General features: G+C 43.1%; 1 protein-coding gene across 1 annotated transcript in view; it reads left to right on the top strand.

Annotated features, from left to right (window-relative positions):
- clpb (ClpB family mitochondrial disaggregase) overlaps window positions 1–22428 on the top strand; it is a 110855-nt gene that overhangs the window by 27570 nt on the left and 60857 nt on the right. The window contains 2 exon segments of the mRNA XM_072576757.1: window positions 1047–1150; window positions 7978–8106. Coding sequence (XP_072432858.1) covers window positions 1047–1150; window positions 7978–8106 — 233 coding nt within the window.

Below are 22428 nucleotides of genomic sequence, written 5' to 3'. Positions count from 1 at the left end.
CTGCCCTTTGCTCCTGCTCCTCTATTCATTAAGAGAGTAGGCTTGTTCACAGAGTAGCTCACCCAGTCCACATCTCATTAAAAGTGATGGTTACAGATTCCACCCGACGTAGCTCCATCAAGGTCTTGTGTTCCTTCTCTTACCTAAAGCATTTCCACTTGAAGATCTCGTTCAAACGTGCATCTTTGGTTACCAGTGCGACTGTCCCTGCATGCCATAGTGCCACAATTAGTATGACACTTGCTTTCAGATATTTCACTACATATGAAGGGAGATAATGGCATGGTGGTAATGTCATTGGGTTCACAGTGCAGGGGTTCATGCCAGTGCTGTGAGGAAATCACCATGGCAGCTGCTAACTTCAGTGAATAAATCTGGAATCAAGAGTTACTCTCAGTGCTGGTGATCATGATAATTATCACTGATTGTTGTAAAACCCGTCTGGTTCACTAATGTTCAGGGAAGGACATCTGTTGTCCTTATCCAGTCTTTTTTGTTCATTTGCTTGTGGGACATGGCTGCTGCTGGCTAGCAAGCATTTACTGCCTGTCCCTAGCTGCCCTTGAACTGAATGGCTTCTAAAGCCTTTTCAGAGGGCAGCTGAGAGTCAACCACATTGCCATGGGCCTAGAGTCACATCAGGTAAGGATGACAGATTTTCTTCCCTGAAGAATATTAGTGTGTTAGATGGGTTTTCCTAACAATCAACAATGGTTTCATGGTCATCATTAGATTCCTGTTTCGAGATTATTTATTGAATTCAAGTTCCACCATCTGTCATTGTGGGATCCAGACCTTGGTCCTTAGAACATGAGTTGAGTTTCTGGATTAACAGTCTGGCAATGAAACCACTAGTCCCATCACCCTCCCATAATCTGGCATCTGTAATCTGGTCTACTTGTGACTCCTGACCCATTCAGTTCAATGGCAGTTAAGGCCAGAGAAAAAATGCTGAGTTTGACAGAGAGACCCACATCCCATGAAGGAATAAGAAAAGCACAAGTTGGTATTGTTGCTGACCGTAGTCTGTTTTTTTTTCCCCGCAGTGTGATGAAGATTCTGTTAGCAGCTGGAGCAGATCCGAACCTTGGAGATGGGTTCAGCAATGTGTATGAGACATCCAGGGAGAAACGCATCCACTCTCTCGAGGGTTTGTAGTTTGGCATCATGACTCTCTATTACAAAGTGACATCAAACTGCCCATGTCCTAACTTGTACCATGAGTGGAGTCCCTCCCCCCTTCATGCCCCTGAGCTAGCAACTGAATTGCTTAAAATGCGCCACTGTAGTTTTTAATTTCTTCCTATTGCTATCTCCATATTAATATCTAGCTTTAAAATCCTTCAAAGTACCTGCACTTCTTTTGCTTACCTGGGATCTAAGCTCTTGAGCACAAGCTCCATAAATCTTTTTCCGTCTGCCTTTAAGGCACTCAACAAAACCCACCCCTTTTTGACCAAGCCTTTGGTTGCTGGTCCTTGTGCCATCTTGTGTGCCTTTAGTGTTCCCCCAGCCCTCCCCCCTTCCATTTATCTCTGCTTCCCCGAGGCTCCCAGCCTCATTCCTATGAAGGGCTTTTGGCCGAAACATTGATTTTCCTGCTCATCGGATGCTGCCTGACCTGCTGTGCTTTTCAGGCACCATACTCTCAACTGTGTGCCTTTCGTATCAATACTTCCCCAATTACTCTACAGTCACCTTGGGACATTTTGCTAAATGAAAAACATGTGTGTTCATTTTGCTTGTTATGAGTGGACCGTAATCAATATAGGTTTGATTCTGCGATTGGACAGCACTTGCTGAACAATCCTGATCACTGTAAAAATGAGACGAGCAACCAATTTGAATTTATCAGTCAGGGCACAATGTGATTCACATCTGTTGGAAGCTACATAGGTTCATATGATGAAAGGCTTCAACAACAGATCTTCTTTTTCCCCAGTACGTTTACATAAGTGTGATAAAGAGCCTCACCCTCAGGGATACCCCAAGAAAGGTTAGCAAAGTTCCTTGGAGATTCTTTTTATGATCCTGGCTGATGTCGTTACTGGAAAAGGCAAATCCAGATTGGCTGAATGGATCATATTTTGGGGGGGATTTGAATGAGATTGTGTTTTAGTGAAAGACAATCATCCATGCTGCAGATTCCGGTTTAACAATAAAACAGAAGCTTATTATGTAAAAGAAGTGAAGATAAAATAGAATTAACCAAACATAGAGTCATTGAGATGTACAGCATGGAAACAGACCCTTTGGTCCAACCCGTCCATGCCGACCAGATATCCCAACCCAATCCAGTCCCACCTGCCAGCACCCGGACCATATCCCTCCAAACCCTTCCTATTCATATACCCATCCAAATGCCTCTTAAATGTTCCAATTGTAGCAGCCTCCACCACATCCTCTGGCAGCTCATTCCATACATGTACCACCCTCTGCGTGAAAATGTTGTCCCTTCGGTCTCTTTTATATCTTTCCCCTCTCACCCTAAACCTATGCCCTCCAGTTCTGGACTCGCTGACCCCAGGGAAAAGACTTTGCCTATTTATCCTATCCATGCCCTTCATAATTTTGTAAGCCTCAATAAGGTCACCCCTCAGCCTACGACGCTCCAGGGAAAACAGCCCCAGCTCCCTCAGATCCTCCAAACCTGGCAACATCCTTGTAAATCTTTTCTGAACCCTTTCAAGTTTCACAACATCTTTCCGATAGGAAGGAGACCAGAATTGCACACAATATTCTAACAGTGGCCTAACCAATGTCCTGTACAGCCGCAACATGACCTTCAAACACTTGTACTCAATACTCTGACCAATAAAGGAAAGCATACCAAACGCCTTCTTCACTATCCTATCTACCTGCGACTCCACCTTCAAGGAGCTATGAACCTGCACTCCAAGGTCCCTTTGTTCAACAACACTCCCTAGGACCTTACCATTAAGTGTATAAGTCCTGCTAAGATTTGCTTTCCCAAAAGGCGAGCACCTCGCATTTATCTGAATTAAACTCCATCTGTCACTTCTCAACCCATTGGCCCATCTGGTCCAGATCCTGTTGTAATCTGAGGTAACCCTCTTCGCTGTCCACTACACCTCCAATTTTGGTGTCATCTGCAAACTTACTAGCTGTACCTCTTATGCTCGCATCCAAATCATTTATGTAAATGACAAAAAGTAGAGGACCCAGCTCCGATCCTTGTGGCACTCCACTGGTCACAGGCCTCCGGGCTGAAAAACAACCCTCTACCACCCTCTGTCTTCTACCTTTGAGGCAGTTCTGTATCCAAATGGCTAGTTCTCCCTGTATTCCATGAGATCTAACCTTGCTAATCAGTCTCCCATGGGGAACCTTGTCGAATGCCTTACTGAAGTCCATATAGATCACATCTACTGCTCTGCCCTCATCAATCAACTTTATATATAATATTTAAAGACTTTAAAACATTTAGTAAAAATATAATCCCATTAATCCCCAAAGCATTATTTTATAATAGAGAGAATTCCTTCACTATATATCCCTATAGTTCATAATTTAACCGTGGTTTCAAGTTCTGGTCTTCAGGACCTGAGATTCTTCTAGGAACCTTCATTCACCCGTGCTTAAATTTTCTTAGCTTCAAATAACCCCTTCAGGGTTTTAACCCAACACTTCTGATCTGGAACTTACACTAAATTCCTTGCACTAAGGTAATTTCTTTTTTAACAATTCTAAACTATCTTTCCCTGTCTGAGGAGCAACTGCTTTACACATCCAGCATTAGCCAGAATCTCTAAGAACTGTCCAGACTGAGACTATAAAAACTTTTCCATCAAAACTATAGGTATATCTCCTAATCACAAGAAAAACATGAATCCCTGACCTTCTCATAAATAGCTTTTTACATTGGGAGAATTGCATGGGCAAACAATGTAAACAAAAACCCATCATCCTCCAGGAAGACATTCTCTCACATAGTAATTTTTTAAAAAATCACTGTAGTTACAGAAATACCTATAAGCTAATCATTAAATTTAGATAAATCTGACGTGCTGCATTTTGGGAAAGGAAATCTTAGCAGGACTTATACACTTAATGGGAAGGTCCGAGGGAGTGTTGCTGAACAAAGAGACCTTGGAGTGCAGGTTCATAGCTCCTTGAAAGTGGAATCGCAGGTAGATAGGATAGTGAAGATGGCATTTGGTATGCTTTCCTTTATTGGTCAGAGTATTGAGTACAGGAGTTGGAAGGTCATGTTACGGCTGTATAGCTCATTGGTTAGGCCACTGTTGAAATATTGCGTACAATTCTGGTCTCTTTCCTATTGGAAAGATGTTGTGAAACTTGAGAGGGTTCAGAAAAGATTCACAAGGATGTTGCCAGGGTTGGAGGATTTGAGCTATAGGGAGAGGCTGAACAGGCTGGGGCTGTTTTCCCTGGAGCATCGGAGGCGGAGGGGTGACCCTATAGAGGTTAACAAAATTGAGGGGCACGGATCGGGTAAATAGACAAGGTCTTTTCCCTGGGGTGGGGGAGTCCAGAACTTGAGGGCATAGGTTTAGGGTGAGAGGGAAAAGATATAAAAGAGACCCAAGGGGCAACCTTTTAATGCAGAGGGTGGTGCGTGTATGGAATGAGCTGCCAGAAGAAGTGGTGGAGGCTGGTACAACTGCAACATTTAAAAGGCATCTGGATGGGTATATGAATAGGAAGGATTTGGAGGGATATGGGCCAGGTGCTGGCAGGTGGGAGTATATTGGGTTGGGATATCTGGTTGGCATGGCTGAGTTGGACGGAAAGGTCTGTTTCAGTGCTGTACATCTCTATGACTCTATAAACGTCTTCAGACACACAGAACACCCATATGCCACTGGTTTGAACTCAAACATCCAAACTCAATGATACATGATATGAGACTATATATATAATACAATCTCCACTGTGAATCTGGCCTATAGGAAAGGAGTTTTGAAACTCCGAGTGGAGGACTCATGATAGGCCCGGTATTTGCTCACCAGTTAATGGCTTGTTTGATGGTGCTCATTTTAACAAGGTGTCAACCTTGGATTGACAGAGGGCTATTCTGTGAATTGCAAATTGACACCAGTTGCACCTCTGTTTTTTTTAAATTCACTTGTGGGATGTGAGAGTTGCTGGCTGAACAGCATTTATTGCCCATCCCTAGTTGCCCTTGAGCTGAATGGCTTGCTTTCCCATTTCAGAGGGCAGTTGAGAGTCAACCAAATCACTGTGGATGAATAGAGGCTCCTTTGAATCTGGGGAGACAGTTTTGGGGAAATAGAGGAATTAAACAGATATTCTGCCTCAGTCTTTACATCCCATTAGTACAAAAGAACTAGTACTAAAGAATACTGGCGAGGAATTAGGTACTATCCCCATCACTAAAGAAAGAGCATTAGACAAACCATCCCTAACGCACTTTGAATTTGTTGTAGCTACCCATTCCAATTTGGTTAATCCAATCAACATAAAGATCAAAGTCACCAATAATTATTGCTCTATTCTTATCATATTTTCCTATGATTTGTTGAATTCTAGCTTTTCCCAGATTGGCTACTGTTTCAGGGTCGACATCACTCCTAACAATGTCTTCTTTGTTGTTTTTTACCCCCAACAAATGGATTCTGCATCATCGAAGCCTAGATCGTCTCTCACAGCTGTCTTCCTTTCATCTCTTAATAACAGTGCTATCCCACCACCTTTTCTATCCGTCCTGTCTCTCTGAAAGGTCAAATATCCCCAAGTGTTTAGTCCCCAGTTTTGATCTCCTTGTAACCATGTTTACGTAATGGCAATGAGATCATAGCCACCCTGGTTTGCACAGTCAGTTAGTCCACCTTATTCCGAATGCAATGTGGGCCTATCTACAGCACATGGACTGCAGTAAGTCAAGCAGGCAGCTCACCACCATCTTCCCGGGGCAACTAGGGATGGTTGAGCCAGCATCACATTAACAGGGCATCTATCCCTTCAAACGATTGGCATTCAGTGGAAACCCCTCTGAAAAGAACCCTGTCGTTCAAGTCTGCAGACATTCTGGAATCCTGTTTCCCCAAAACCCTCGCAGAACTCTCTTCCAGTCTAAAGTCCTGTGCTTTATACCTCATTATGTACTTTATTTATCTTTTTACTCACTTTCTTTTTTTGTCATTCCTCTTTCCTTTTCTTAATTCTTAAGTTTCAATAGGTAATGGTGATAACTTTTTCATTTCATTCGTTGAGGTCCAAGATGCCTTGTTGCCATCACCACCCTGAGTTTGTGCACTGAGTAAGTTACAGTGCAGAGGGACCTCGTGTTGAGGGATGGTGGTATCTCCGTAACAGATTCTTCACCAGGCACCTCACTTCAGGAAGTTCTGCTTTCCCATTGGTGGATGAGGAGGATGTTGTAATCTTACAGGTTGGGGCAGTGTCATTAAAAAGATCCCTGTCTTGGTTCAGTACTTACTGGGAATTGCCAGTAACCGGGGGTTCTGATTGAAATTGCTCTCCCTCCCACCAACCATGATCCTGCTGAACCCAAATGTACCACAATTGGTTGTGCTCAGCACAGACACACTTAGAAATAAATTATCACAGACCTTGATCTCCCCATTAATATCTCATCTGAAAACAAAACAGAAAAGCAATCCAACAAATAGGAGAGACCCCTTTCTGGGATCTTGCCATGCATAGAATGGCTGCCAAATTTTCCAACGTAACTCATCAACGTAATTTGTCCCAAGCGATAAATGTGACAAGACTTGATCTAAATTCAGACAATAAAGGAGATACCATTCAGTCCACTGTACTTGGGCAAGTCTTTTATCAGGCGCCTACCCCGACTTCATTTTGAAAAGAAACTGGATTCAAGTCGAATAACTTTAAAACATAGGAAAATCAATCTCTCTAAACAAATGAAATCAGGAGAGTTATTTTACTTTTGTTTGCAATTCAATTATTTATTTCCAGCTCTTCCCTCCTGTACTAAACTGCTGGTCTCTCTATCTTTTGTGCCCTCTCTCTTTCTCTCTTACCCTCTACTTATATCTCTCCCTGTCTCTATCTCTTTCCTCTTTTGTTTTGTTTGTTTTTAATTGTCAAATGTTACGGAAATATTGCCAGCATCTGTTTCAGTGCCTGCAGAGACAAAGAAGTGAAATTTTCCAGCCAGCTCCAGGTGATGGATGGTGCAGGATTCTCCAGCTGACACTTTATTGAGTTTTCTGTAGTTATCTCATGCACAGACATTTTTTACAAATGATGACTGCTCTGTCACGTCGAACCATGGGGGAAAACAACAATAATGTTTTAATCTTTTTATAGCGGTGGTTGCTAGTATCTGATATTCATCTTCCGTGGCAACTGCTGTTCGTTACACTTTCAACGTCTGAAATAAAAGGGGTCTCCGCCCAGTAAATAATTTTTAAAAACACACGCACACAGCCTCTTACACTTCCAGGTGTCATGTTTGGTTATCTGTTTCTAGGTCTTCTTTCTCATTGTGAAATCCTTAAAGGCAAATTCATGAAGATTGGAACCATAGAGTTGGAACCCATGGAGACATAGCCACTGAAAATCTGGCAAGATGTTAGTGCATCCTTCCTCCCTCCCTGACCCAAAATAATTACTCCTTCTCTTGGTTTTAGGATGTCAAGGCCCAGCGTCAGGATAGCAGCAAAGATTCACTCCATGCTACCAGGGGTGAATGGCTGTGATTGACCAGAGGAGCTGGAAGCAATCCTCTTAGAAAAGAGCAAGGCAAGGGAATGAAAAACTGATATTTCCATTGTGCCTTGGGCATCCCGAAGCATTCAATAACCAGTATGGTCAGTATTGACAGTGTGGTATTCCCTCAGTGCTTACCCTCTGACAATGTGGCACTCCCTCATTAGTGCAGTACTACCATCAACCTGATATTGTGCTGAAGATTTCTCCATGGCTATTAAAACCAACCGAGGCATTATTTATAATGACGTTTGCCATTTTTTTTGCCCACAGTGCTAGTGACCAGAGAGGATGAGTTCAGTAACCGGTTGAACACACGTGCCAGTTTCCGTGGCTGCACCGCACTGCACTATGCCGTCCTGGCTGACGACTACCAGACAATCCAGTTGCTGCTTGAGGCTGGTAAGGAATTGCTTTTGGTTAGTCTGCTCACAAATTTTACTTAATTGAATCTGACAGTACAAAAGGAGGTCATTCAGCCCATGGTATCTATGCAAACTCATTGACATAGTCATTCTATCAGTTCAACTTGTTGGGGACAGACACTAAACGAGCTTGGGAAAGGGAAGAGATGAATCAGCCCCTTGAGCCTGTCCCTCCAATCAGTGGGATCATGCCTCATTGTGACAACTGTATCTGATCATCTTGGCTCCACAGCCCTTAAAATTCTTGTCTTACAAACAACTATTAGTGTCTGTTTTGATATGTTCAGTTGAGTATCGTTTTTTGGGGGGAAGGAGTTCCAGATTTCTCCCCTCATTTGGAAAACACGCCTGTGTATTGTTGGCTGTGACATCCTTTCAGTTGCCCAAGATTAAGGAAGGACCTGTATAACAGCAGACCCTCTCACAAGTGTTGTAGTGGAGAGTGACCATTGTCGGGCTGTTCGAATACAAGTTATTGCTAGAAAGCATTAAGGTGTAATGTCACTGGCGGTCTGACTGTAGTGCAGTGTAATGTCGGTCACTGGCGGTCTGACTGTAGTGCAGTGTAATGTCGGTCACTGGTGGTCTGACTGTAGTGTGGTGTAATGTCAGTCACTGGCGGTCTGACTGTAGTGTGGTGTAATGTCAGTCACTGGTGGTCTGACTGTAGTGCAGTGTAATGTCGGTCACTGGCGGTCTGACTGTAACGGGGTGTAATGTTGGTTGTGGGCAGTCTCTCTGTAAATGGACAGGAATGGCCATTTGCTTCATGTGTTTGTGTTAGCTGCGTTAAAGAATTATGTAGTTCATCCTGTCCCCTGACTAGTTCCCATAGCCCAACAAGTATGTTTAGTTCACTTTCAAATATTGTCTAATTTAATTCCATTTTATGAGCGTACTGTTGAGGAATGGGAGGAAGCTGTTCAGCCCCTCAAGCCTGCTCTGCCATTTAGTAACTCTGGTTGATCTGACTGTTGCTCCTTCTTTCCTCTCTTACCCACTATCCCTTTGATTCCATTGACAGTCAAGAATCTACCTAACTCAGCCTTAAAATAGTCAATGACTCTGTCTCCTCCTCACTCACGAACCTCTGAGAAAATTACTAGTTCTCTGTCTGAAATAGAATTTTTAAACTATGTCCATGGTTCTTATCTTTCTTACAAGAGGAGATACCCTTTCAGTCCCCACCCTGTCAGATCCCCTCAGGATTTTGTATGTTTCAATAAAATCCCTTCTCCCTCTTCTAAAGCGCAATGGCTACAGGCCCAACCCCTCTAACCTTGCCTTGAAGACAACGCTTCATTTCAGCAATCAGTGGAGTGAACTTTTCTGAATAGTTTCTAGAGCAGTTGTGTCCTTTCTTAAACAAGGAAATCAAAACTGTACTCAGCGCTCCAGATATGGTCTCAAAAAAACCGTGTACAACTGTAGCAAAATGTCCTGACTATTATGTTCCATTCCCTATGCAATAAACAACAATATTCCATTTGCTTTCTTAATCACTTGCTGGATCTGCAGTTGAACTTTTTTGTGATTCATGCACCAGGACACCCATATCCCTCTGTATCTCAGAGTTTTGCAGCTTCTCTTCATTTAAATAATTTTTAATCTTCCTGCCAAAGCAGAAAAGTTCACATTTTCCCACCCTGTGCTCCATCTGCCACATTTGTTTCCCACTCACGTCATTGATCTGTATCCTTTTGTTGACCTATTTGTGTCATTACCAAATTTAGCAATCATAATTCAGTCCCTTTATCCCAAGTGATTGCTATAGATTGTAAATAGCTTAGATCCCGTTACTGATCCCTGTGGCACACCAGTCATTTACGTTTTGTCTGTTTGAAAATAACTCATTTATGCCTACTCTTGTTTTTTCCTGTTAATTAACCAATTCACTGTCCAAATATTTGTGGTATTCAAACATTTTCTGCGGCTCCAAGTATACCACATCTACTGGTTCCCTTTTCTCTATGCTGCTTGTTACATCCTCAAAGAGCTCTAATGAATTATTAAAACACAGTTTCTCTTTCACAGAACCATATTGTAGAAACAGGAAGCCATTCAGCCCTTGAGCTTTATCCCCCATTTAATGAAATCGTTGCTGCTCTGTGGGATAGCTCTTTTACATGTCTTTAAAGTTAACAACTGAACTTGACATTGTCTGAGAGATTTTCTAAGTTCTCTGCTGTAATCTCAAATATAGCAATTTCCCTTTCTTGAAGAAGGGGTTGCATTCAATATTTTTCACTCTCACTTTTCTCTCACTTCTTGACTTACAGTTATTTCTGGGATGCATTCCTCTTCAGGCATTTATTGTCGATGAAAATACTTCCTGGCATAAAATCTGTTTATCCAATGTTGCCTCCTCTTCTCTTCAGATCAGTGATCCTCTGGTAATGGACCCACCTGCTGCTGGAAGCAGTTTCTTAATTTATTCTGTTGAAACCTTTTATGATTTTGAACACCTTTATAATCTCTCCTTAACCTTCTGTATTCCATGGAGTACCTCCCACTGGGAATACCATCCCGTGCAAGTTCCCCCACCAAGCCACGCACCATCCTGACTGGGAAATATATCACTGCTTCTTCAGTGTTGTTGGGTTAAAATCCTGGGATACCCTCCCTAATGGCATAATGGACTGCAGTGGTTCAAGAAGGCAGCTCAGTCCCACCTTCCCAAAGTAAATCATGAATTGACAATATGTGTTTTCCCAGCCACACAAGGCTCATGTCCACGATCAAATTTTTAAAAAAAGCTCTGAAATCTCTCATCCCAGGTACCACTATGTAAATGTGAGCTTCCAGAGTTTGACACGATTGTCCAGCTGACTGGTGTTTTATAAAGAATTTAGTGTAACCTCTTTACTAACTGAGATAGATTGTGTAAAAGCAAAGGCAAGGGGTATCTTGTGAACATTTAAGCCAGGGGTAGGAACCTGCGGCTTTCTAGGCCATTGTGTGGGGCCTTTTGAATGAATCCAAATTTTGCAGAACAAATATTTAATTTTTTATTAATATGTTTTTTTTTAACCTTTATTATTTTTATTTTAATCTTAAAATGAATGTATTTAAAATACCAGAGAGTAAAAGAAAATTCAACGAAATGATCCTCACAGACTGACCGCCACAGTTAAAAAATTGGTAAGTCATAAGGGCTATTTCAACACCTGCTATGCTCATGATTTAGTTATTTTAGTTAGTTAGTACATAGTAGTTAGAGTTTTACAAAATAATGTGAATTTTGAAAAATATATAATTGAAGTTTCTTGGAGGCGGCCTTATTAGATTACAACTAACATAATGCGGCCTTCCAACATGAAAAGGTTCCCCACCTCTGGTTTTAACCATTTTCTTGACCTGTTCTGCCAGCTATTATATATATTGGTACCTGGTTCTCTCTGTTCGACACCTGTTAGAAAGTGGCATTGTTTCACTTCTTTGGCATCTTCTCATTCTTGCTGCCATCATGAATCATCTCGCATTTCTCTGTCTTCTATTTCTCGTGGGGTCCCATTGTAACAGTTCTCCTGAGGTTTGCTACTTTGCTGTCTCTTGTTTGCTTGTATTCAAGAGTCCTAAGATATTTGTTAAGCAGGTGTGTGAGCGGAATTGCAGATTTGAAGTTGCAGTCCGATCAGCCGTGGTCTTGTTGAACAAACTCAAGGGGCTGAAGGGCCTACTCCTGATCCTAGCATCGATCTTCGAAGGTGATGGGACCAATAAGAGAGTAATCAGCATAGCATATGGGATCTTGGGATTATTCGTAGAGTTAAACAGAGGTATTGAGTGCAAAAATAGTGAAATCATCCTGCAACCTAATAAAGCCCTGAATAAGTTACAGCTATCTTGTTACAACCAGTCCCTTTCCCCACACTTTAGGAAGGATGTGAGGGTGCTTGAGTGGGTACAGAGGAGATTGACAAGAAGGGTTCCAGGGACGGAGGCTTTTACTTTAAGACAGAGCGGTGGTCCCAGTATTAACTCCGGCAGAACCCTGCCGCAGTCACCATTATTGTCCTATTTCTGTCCCTCCGCTCCAAGACATCTCTGCAGCAATTACTCAGGCTAGTGTCCTTAGCTCAACCATCTTCAGCTGCTTCATCATTGAACTTCCCTCTATCCTAACGTCAGAAGTGGGGATGTTAGCTGATGGTTGCACAATGTTCAGCACTAATCCCAACTCCTCAGATAATGAAACAATCCAGGCCCAAGAGCAACATGGTATGGACAATATCCTGATTTGAACTGTCAAGTGGCAAGTGACATTCATGCCACATAATTGTCAGGCAATGACCATCTTGAATAAGAGAGAATCTGACAAGTGGCTTTTGACATTTAATAGCGTTACCATTGTTGAATACCTGTCAGAACACCCTGAAGGTTAACATTGACCAGAAACTGAACTTGACAAATTATAGATATATAACTTGTATTTGACATACAAGAGTATGTCAAAAGCTGGGAATCCTATAGCAAATAACGCCTTTCCTGACTCCCAACTTGCCTGGATGGGTGCAGCTCCAACAACACTCAAGAAGCTTGACACCATCCAGGACAAAGCAACTGCTTGATTGGCACCACATCCACAAACATCCACTGCTCCTCCACCAGTGCTCAGTAGCAGCAGTGTGTACTATCTATAAGATACTATCTGAAGAAATTCATCCATTCTCCTTCAGCAGCACACTCTAAACCCAGGACCACTTCCATATAAGAGGTCAAGGGCAACAGATACATGGGAATAACACTTGCAAGTTCCCCTCTAAGCCACTCATCATCCTGACTTGGAAATATATTGCTATTGCTTCAATGTTGCTGGGTCACATTCCTGGAACTGCCTCAATGTTAGTGTCTTTACACCAAATGAACTGCAGTGGTTCAAGAAGGCAGTTCAACATCAACTTCAAGGAGCAACTAGAGATGACCAGTAAATGCTGGTTAAGCTAGCAACACCCACGTCCCAGAAAGAAATATGAAAATAACGCTAGGACATGGTCACCAACTCTGAGATGAGCTTTCAGTTCCAGGTTTTCTTAGTGAGATTTGAACCTGTGTAAACAGAGCATTAGACTAGGTTTCTATATTGCTAGTCCAATGATGACAATATCCTGAGTCTAGAATTTCTGCAGTTTCCACCCTTGCTTCCTTTTTATACAATCTCTGCACACTCTTCAGATGCTTAATGTTCTTCCTGAAGTCTGCTGTGCAGATTTGTGATTGATCCTTGTGAGTTTATCAAGCTTCCGATTAAGCGCTTCTGTACCAATCTGCTTAAATACTTCCTGTGATAGCAAGTTCCACATGCTTCCCAGTCTGCTAATTAAAAATGTATCACCTAAATTCTCAATTGGATTCGTTACTGGTTTTGTCACGTGGATGACCCCTAGTTCTGGCCTCTACCATGAAAATATTTTCTCTACGTCTACTCAGTTGTGTCCTTCACAGTGTTCAAGGCTTCGATAAAGTCACTACTTAGTCTTGCCTTTTCCCACCACCCCTATCCCAGCCCAGTCCCAAACTATTTGAGCGTTCCTGACTTCTTGGCTCTGGTATTCTTGTAAATCTTTTTAACATCTTACATGGTGCCTCAGTGGCTTTTTATTTTAATAATGTGCAGACCTGAACTGTTCACAGAACTCCAAGTGTAGTTTAGCCACAGGGCTCTGTAAAAGTTTAACATAACATCCCTGCTTTGAAACTCCCTTACTGCAGAAAGGAACCTCAGTGTTTTGCACTTTTTGTGTTTGGTTCGCTGACCTGTAGGAAGAGGGGAAAAAGGAAAGATATATATAAAAAAAAAGGCTATTTATTCCTTCAAGCTGACCTCACGAGTGGGGAAAAAGGCTATGTTACCGGCCGTTCGCCCATTATTACTCTGTGCACCTCCGCCTGACCCTTTTGTACCTGACTATTTGACTAAGTACTTCAATAATTGATAGGCCTGTTGACTCAGAACCCAATCGATCAGACCATTCCAACAAGCAATAAAATATTACACTTTAATAATGAAAAGCATCATTTTTCCCCTTTCACTTCCACGGATCTCTGGCCTTTGAACCAGGGTAGCTCATAAAGATCTGCCTGGCCAACCTCTTCCCTCCCCAACCCCCTGCCTAGCGTTTCTTTATAAAGGACAGGCAGCTGTCCCTGGCCTTGTAATGTCTTGTTGCCTTCTGCAGTGTCACAGCATTCCCTCTCATCAGACTCCTGGTGAAGGCCACAACCTTTAGGCCCCAGAGCCTTTGAGCAATTAGTCACCACCCACCAGCCCGTCTTTATCTGCGGGTCAACAGCTGGGTGACATCGCAGAGCGGCTGCAGCACGTTTAGAGGCCTCAGCTTATAATATTTGATTAATAACCTCCACGCTCACCCACTCCAACGCCTGTCCTTTTCTCCTCCTCTCGCTCCTGTGCGAGCCGGACACAGAGATTCTCCAAACTGGGATCGATCCGATCATCTGTGGGGAAATCTATCCGTCACTGGTGTGAAGTAAGCCCAGTAAATGATGGGCCTGACTTTCTGAGGTGCAGAGTTCACTGACTTTGACTGTTTTTTTTTCTCTCTCAGCAGCTCTATTGGAATTGCAACTTTACTGGGCAATGGGGGAGGGGCAGAATGAGTAATTCAAAAATCAATATGTGTCATAATAAAAGAACAACACAATAAGTGGCACAGAATTTTTTTCCAATTGTTTAACCCTTGCAGCTCAGTCAGATAGTCTGAGTTTAGTTGCTTCCCTGTCCATAGTAGTGGGAGGAGGCCATTCAGGCCTATCCCAACATCTAGTTAGATCATGACTGAACTGAACCTCCGATCTACCTCCCCACCTTTGCTCCCTGTCCATTTTGAACAAAACATTTATTGATCTTGCTCCTGTAAATTTAAATCAACTCACCTGTTGCTGATGGGATGTTGGGAATCCACTGGATTTGATTATTCCAATGTTTTCCTGGCTGACCCCTATCCCAACTTGTAGTGACTCCATTTCACCTACCCTACTGCTGATTACATTGCACAGTAGCTCCACAGTTTAAATGTTGACACCCTTGTTTTCAAGTCCCACCATTGCTCCTGATCCTTGTAATCTCCTTCGTCTCTGCAAACCTCCAAAATCTCTGCACTCCTTCACTTTTGGCCTCTGAAGCATCCCGAGTTTTGGTCATTCACGGCCATGCCTTCAGCTGCCTGTGCCCTGAGTTCTGCAATTCCCTCCCTACACCTCTTTGCATCTCCACATCTCTCCTCCTTCCAAACGCAACCACTACTGTGCCGTAAACCACTTGAACATCTCATTGTTACGCTGCATCTTAACCATGACACTATTTGTGTCACTGAAAATTGTTTGCTGTGTTCTTCCTCACACCAAGTACCAGATTGAGTCAGTGTAGGTACGATGAGCTGAATGGCCTTTTTCTGTACTGTTAGAATTCGGTGATTCATCCATCAATCCCTGAGCTCGTTAAATAGCACAGAACTGTGCTTCACAGATGCTGCCTTTCCTACTGAGTTTTCCCAGCCTTTTATCCTTTGTTTTCATTTCAGACTTTCGGCACCTGTAGCATTTCCCTTTTGTGACATTGACCTCTCTCCTGGCAAGCCCTCAGTTTTGGGATTCTCATCCTTGTTCCCAAATCCCTCCACGGTCTTGCCCCCCTCCCCACGTCTGTAATCCTCAATAGCCCCACACCCTCCAAGAGCTCTGTGCCGTTCCAGTCCTGGCCTATCGAGCATCCCTGATTCTAATTGCTCCACCGTTGGCAAGTTTCATTCAGCTGGGCCCCTAAGCTCTGGAATTCCCTCCTGAAACCCCTCTCCTTTGAAATCCTCCTATAAAGTCTGCCTCTTTGACTCAGCTTTTGGTTATCTGTTCTAATTACTCCACGTTTGGCTTTGTGCTGGATTGTGTCCAAGAATGCTTTTGGCCAACACTTCAGTGTAATATTTATCCTGCAACAGCTTCAGTAAAAGCAGATTAAGTAAGTCTTTATCATTGTTGCTGTGTGTGGGATTTTGCAGTGGCTACTGGCTGTTGCACTTCCTACTTTACAACAATGACCGCACTTCATTGGCTGTGAAGTGAGTGGAAACATGCTGAACTCAGGAAAGGTGCTATAGAAATGCATACTTATCCTTTTTGGAAGTGTACCGAGGCATTTCCTGCATTAAGGGAACTGTGTAAAAACACGTTATTTTCCTCAGTAATAAGCCTACACTGAGTAAAGTGTTCATTCTAAAGAAAGGATGCATATGAACCCACGCATTTTGCTAAAATACTGATTATTGCACATGAAAATGCCGTATTATTATGTTCAGAGATATGGAGAGAGACACGCATGCACAGACTCTCACAGCCAAAGACATATGCACTGAACAGTGAGAGACAGGAAAAGACAGGCTGATAGCAGTTTGCCCAGCACCATTGTCTGGTTAAGTTCCAAAATTAGGCTGGTTACTGCAGTCTGGTAAACAGTGATTCAGTCTGAGAGACTATAAAGAGTTTTTGAAAGTTGCCCTTTCACCTCTGGTAAATGGAGCCACACGAGAAACACAGTCTCACTAACATGGCACATACGCCTGTGGAGTTATGTCCAGCTGTTTCTGTTCCATTCTCCTGCGACAGGTCAAAGATAGAGAGTACTCTGTTTCCTTATTGATCAGGCCTCATGTTTTAAAGCAATTACACTTTCCACGCTCCTCTTCAGTGTTCTGAAAGAGGACAGGGATCTTGAAGATGGGAATGGGGTAGTGGCTGGGGGTGCAAGTGGAGGGGAGGACAGAAAGAGGGGATCCCAGCAAAAAGAGACAAAGCATCTGCTAGCTTCCAGTCGGCAGTGCAGACAAATGTGGCAGCTTCCCTTGCCTGGAGGTATGAGGAGGCTCCAAAACCTAGGGCACGTGGAAGAAACAAGAGGTCTTGACCAGGTCAAGTGAGACAGAGAGCAGAATGCAGCAGGATGTCTCGTCTGAAGAACATTTATTAACTCTGCACTTGTTTAACAACAGGCTTTAGCAATGGAAGGGAGAGGAGGGAATTAGAAAGGAGCCATGTGGGTGGGGTGGGGGTGAAGTCGTTGTTTAATGATGTGCCCTGAGGATACATCAGTTTGTGGTGATGTGTTGTAGGGGTAACAGGATACTGCTAGGGGACAGGTGCACAGAGTAGAGTCTGTTTTGTGTCAGTGATCAAGGTTCCCAGCTTGGAGAAAGCAGTTGTAGCACAGGGAATAGAATCTGTCAATGTTTTCTTTTTCACCTTTCCCAGGCACCTTTTTCCCTTTGTCCTTCCCTCACCTCCCAAAGCATTGCTCCCTACCAAATCCTAAAGCCGTATCTGGCAGTCACTATCTCCAGTCCTTCTTCAGTAACTGTTCTTCATATTTGGTATCAGCTTAGTGCTGAGTAGGTAACACCATTACCTACTTCTGAAGAAGGGTCACTGGACCCTGGACAATAACTCTGCCTTCTCTCCACAGATGCTACAAGACCTGAATTTCTCCAGCAATTTCTGTTTATGTTTCTGATTTCCAGCATCCGCAGCTCAGGTCCTCCTCCAACAGATTGATCTTGAGCTCGAGGCTGGCATTCTAGTGTGGTGCTAAAGAGCACAGTGTTATGAGAGGGGCTGTATTTCAGATGTGACACTGAGTTGAATAATAGAATAGAAATCCCTACAGTGTAGAAGCAGGCCATTCAGCCCATCAAGTCCACACCGACACTACAAAGAGCTTCCCACTCAGACTCAGACTCCCCCACCCTATCCCTGTAACCCTGCATTTCCCAAGGCTAATCCACCTAGCCTGTACGTCCCTGGACACTATGCATAATTTAGCATGGTCAGTCCATCCTAACCTACACACCTCTCAAAACGTCGTCTCTCCTGCTCCTCAAACGCTGCCTGATCGGCTGTGCTTTTCCTGCATCACACTTCTCCTCCCATACAGCACCCGGAGGAAACCCACACAGACACAAGAAAATGTGCAAATGCCACACAGTCACCTGAGGGTGGAATTGAACCCGGGTCCCTGGCGCTGTGAGGCAGCAAAGCTGATCACTGAGCCACCGTGCTGCCCTGAGACCTTGAGTGCTCCCTCAGAAAAAAAAATCACCAACTGCTATGTTTGTTCATTTGGTATTTATTTATCCACTCTTAGAATTAGGTAGAATTTTCATCCATTCCATCTTTAATTGCCCTTGAACTGAGTAGCTTGCTCAGCCATTTCAGGGGTAATTCAACCACATTGCTATGGATCTGGAATCACATGGAAGCCAGATCAGGCAAGGGTGACAGATTTCATTCTTGAAAGGGCATTAGTGAAACACTTGGGATTTTGCAACAATTGATATTGTCGTGGTCACAGCTACTGAAACCAGCTTTCAATTCTTGATTTATGAATTGAAGTTAAATTTATCCAGCCATGGAGTCATGGCTTCAGAGTATTAGCCTCAGTTTTGGGATTGCTAGTCAAGTAACAATACCATTGTCTACCCTAATGTGACATCCTTCAAGATGTTAAGACTTTAAACATTCAAGTCTCAGAAAAAAGAGTCATCATTTAAGACAGAGATGAGGAGGAATTTCTTCTCTCAGCGGGTAGTGAATCTGTGGAATTCTTTATCACAGGGTAACAACAGACATTTTTAATCAGTAAGGGAATTAAGGTCATGGGGAATGGCCATTGAAATGTTATGGATGCCATCACAATGTAAATTGTTGTAAGAGAGTGGGAAGACTGGAGAAACTGAGGATGTTCTCCTCAGAGAAAAGGAAGTTGAGGAGGGACCCATAAGATATGTGAACAAAAGCAGGCCATTCAATAAGATCGTGGCTGATCTGATGATCCTCAATTCCACTTTCCTGCCTTTTCCCATGACCTTAATTCCCTTACTGATTAAAAATGTCTGTTGTTATCCTCTGTGTTAAAAAATTCCACGGATTCACTACCCGCTGAGAGAAGAAATTCCTCCTCATCTCTGTCTTAAATGATGACCCTTTTTTCTGAGACTTGAATATTTATAATCACAAAAGGATTTTGCTTGCGTAAGGAGATGGGAATGAAGTGCAGGAGTAGGCCTTTCAATCCTTTTGAGCTCGCTCCACTGTTCACTAGGTCATGGTTGATCTTTTACCTCAATTTGGTGCACTATGTTACGTTCTTTATACAGAACACAGAACAGTGCAGTAAGGAACCGGCCCTTCGGCCCACCATGGCTGTGCCAACCATGATGCTGTTCTAAACTATTCCCATTTGCCTGAACATGGTCCATATCCCCCTCTTCCCTTTCCTGACCATGTGTCTGTCTAAATGCCTTTTAAATATTGCTCTTTTATCTGCCTCTCCCATCTCCCCTAGCAGCGTGTTCCAGGCACCTGCCACCCTCTGGGTAAAATAAAAAACCTTGCCTCATACATCTCCTTTAAACTTTCCCTCTCTCACCTTAAACCTATGCCCCCTAGAAAAAAATTCTATTCTGGGAAAAAAGGTTCCAATTTTCTGTCCTATTCCTAATTCTCTTAATTTTATAAACATCCCTCAGCCCTTGACACTCTCGCGAAAACAATCCAAGTTTGTCCAGCCTCTCCTTAGAGCTAATACACTCCAATTCAGGCAACATCCTGGTAAACTTGATTTGCATCTTCTCCAAAGTCTCCACCTCTTTGCTATAGTGTGGCAACCAGAACTGCACACACTGCTCCCAATGTGACCCTGACTAAATGTTTATGCAGCTGCAACATAACTTGCCAGATTTTATACTGGATACTCTGAGCGATGATAGCACACATGCCACACACCTTCTTTACCACCTTCTCGACTTTGTGTTTCCACTTTCAGAGAGCTATGGACTTGCATTCCAGGATCCCTATGTCTATCAGTACTCCTCAGGGTCCTGCCATTTCCTGTATACTTTTCTCTTGCATTTGACCTCCCAAAATGTGTCACCTCACACTTATCCAGATTAAACTCCATCTGCCTTTTTTCCATCCTGCTTTCTGATTGATCTACATCTCGGTGTATCTTTTGGCAGCCTGTTTCACTGTCCATAACTTCACCAATTTATAAGCCTTCTACAGATTTACTAATCTGGCTACTGACATTTTTCATTCAAATCATTTCTATATATTACAAACAGCACCGGTCCCAACTCTGGCTCTTGTGGAGCACCACTGGTCACAGATCTCCGGTCACAAAAACAACCCTCCACAACTGTTTGCTATGTTTCCTATGACCAAAACAATTTTGTATCCAACCTACCAACTCCCTGTGAATCCCCTGTGATTTCTAGACCAGCTTACCATGAGGGATCTTGCTAAATGTTTTAGTAAAGTCCATGTAGACAACATCAACTCATCAATCATCTTCATGACTTCCTCAGGAAACTCAATCACGTTTATGAACTCAGGTCTCCCTGCACAAAGCCATGCTGGCTATCCCTAATAAGACATTTGTTTCCAAATGTGAGTAAATCCTGTCCCTAAGAATCTTCTCCTATAATTTCCCTACCAATCTAAGGCTCATAATTTCCTGTTTATCTTTGCTGCCCTTCTTAAATAAGGGAACAACATTGACTATTCTCCAAGATTAGAGTGGTGCTGGAAAGGCACAGCAGGTCAGGCAGCATCCGAGGAGCAGGGAAATTGACGTTTTGAGCAAAAGCTCTTCATTAGGAATGGCTTCATCAGCCCTTGGATGCTGTCTGACCTACTGTGCTTTTCCAGCACCAGTCTAATCTTGAGTCTAATCTCCAGGATCTGCATTATGCACTTCTGCCTGTTGATTATTCTCCAGCCTCCTGGGACCTCTGTAGCTAAAGAGGATGCAGAGATCTCTGTCAAGTCCCCAGCAATCTCCTCCCTTACCTCCCTCGGTATCCTGGGATAGATCCCATCAGGCCCTGGGGACTGATCCACCGTAATATTTTTCAAGGCTCTCAACACCTCCTTCTTAATAACGACTTGCCTTTGAATATCAGCTTTATTTACTTTGTTTGTAAAAGACATGTAGAAATTCTTCACACTGACAGGTGATTGGTTAACCAGATGGCATAAATTTGAAAGTGGGTGTTCCTTCACTGCACATGCTACAGCGGTTCAAGAAGGCAGCTTACCATCAACTTGTCCATCCCTAGTTGTCCTTGACAAGAAATGCTGGCTCAACCATGATGCCCACATCTCACTCACGAATGATTTTTTTTTACACATGGGTTGTTATATTCTGCAGTGTACTACCTGAAAGGGCAGATCCACTAATAAGTTTCAAAAGAATTGGATCGGTATCGGAAAAGATAAAATTTGCAGGGCTTTGGGGAATGGGGTTACAAACTCAAAAGCTCTTCCAATGCATAATGAGCAGAAATACACAGAACCTTTAGAAGGCTAGGCAGGGGAACTCAATTGGGCAGGAGGAAAATCTCTATCTTTGCGACAGCGGGTAAAGGTTTTGCTGTCAGGTTTTCCGAATCTTTCAGGAGGGTGAGTTTCCTGTTTGGGAACTTGATTGCATTCGTTAGTGTGCTATGAATATTCATCAACACCCCAGCCTGCTGGAATGGCAATTATTGGTGCAATCTTTTTTTTTAAAAACAGGACACCTATTGGTTCACACAACTAATTATATTTTTGAGGCATTTACATGGTGGGTTAGAGTTCATCTTCCAAGATCACGAGGGTATAAACCTCTTCAGTGAACTGGCTCCTTCATAACAAAGCTGTTTTTTGTGCAAATACTTGGTGTTAGAGGTGAAGCCTCCCCACACTGATCAGCTCACGAGAAGTTAAGGTTAGAGGATATAGATTTAAAAGGGACCTCAGGGGCAACTTTTTCATGCAGAGGGTGGTGTGTGTATGGATTGAGCTGCCAGAGGAAGTGGTGGAGGCTGATACAATTGCAACATTTAAAAGGCATTTGGATGGGTATATGAATAGGAAGTGTTTGGAGGGATATGGGCCAAATGCTGGAAATGGGACTAGATTAGGTTGGGATATCTGGTTGGCATGGATGAGTTGGTCTGAAGGATGTGTTTCCCTGCTGTACATCTCTCTGACTCAAAGTCTGTTATCTGCAATCTGGCTTACTGTTGTTAAACCTTGAGTGTTAGGGGTGAAGCATCCCCAGGTAAACAGGTGTGGATGCTACCTGAACTGCTGTGCTCTTCCAGCACCGCTAATCCAGAATCTGGTTTCCAGCATCTGCAGTCATTGTTTTTACCAAGTACCTGAGGCAGCTGCACTGGATGATGCCAGCAATCCTGACTGGTACAGGCAAACAGGGCTGAAATGTCAAAGGCAGAATGATGAGCTG

This window comes from Chiloscyllium punctatum, chromosome 9 (assembly GCF_047496795.1).
Source record: "Chiloscyllium punctatum isolate Juve2018m chromosome 9, sChiPun1.3, whole genome shotgun sequence".
Classification (NCBI taxonomy): Eukaryota; Metazoa; Chordata; class Chondrichthyes; order Orectolobiformes; family Hemiscylliidae; genus Chiloscyllium; species Chiloscyllium punctatum.
The sequence above is the reverse complement of the archived record's forward strand: the minus strand, read 5'-3'. Positions and strand labels throughout refer to the sequence as shown.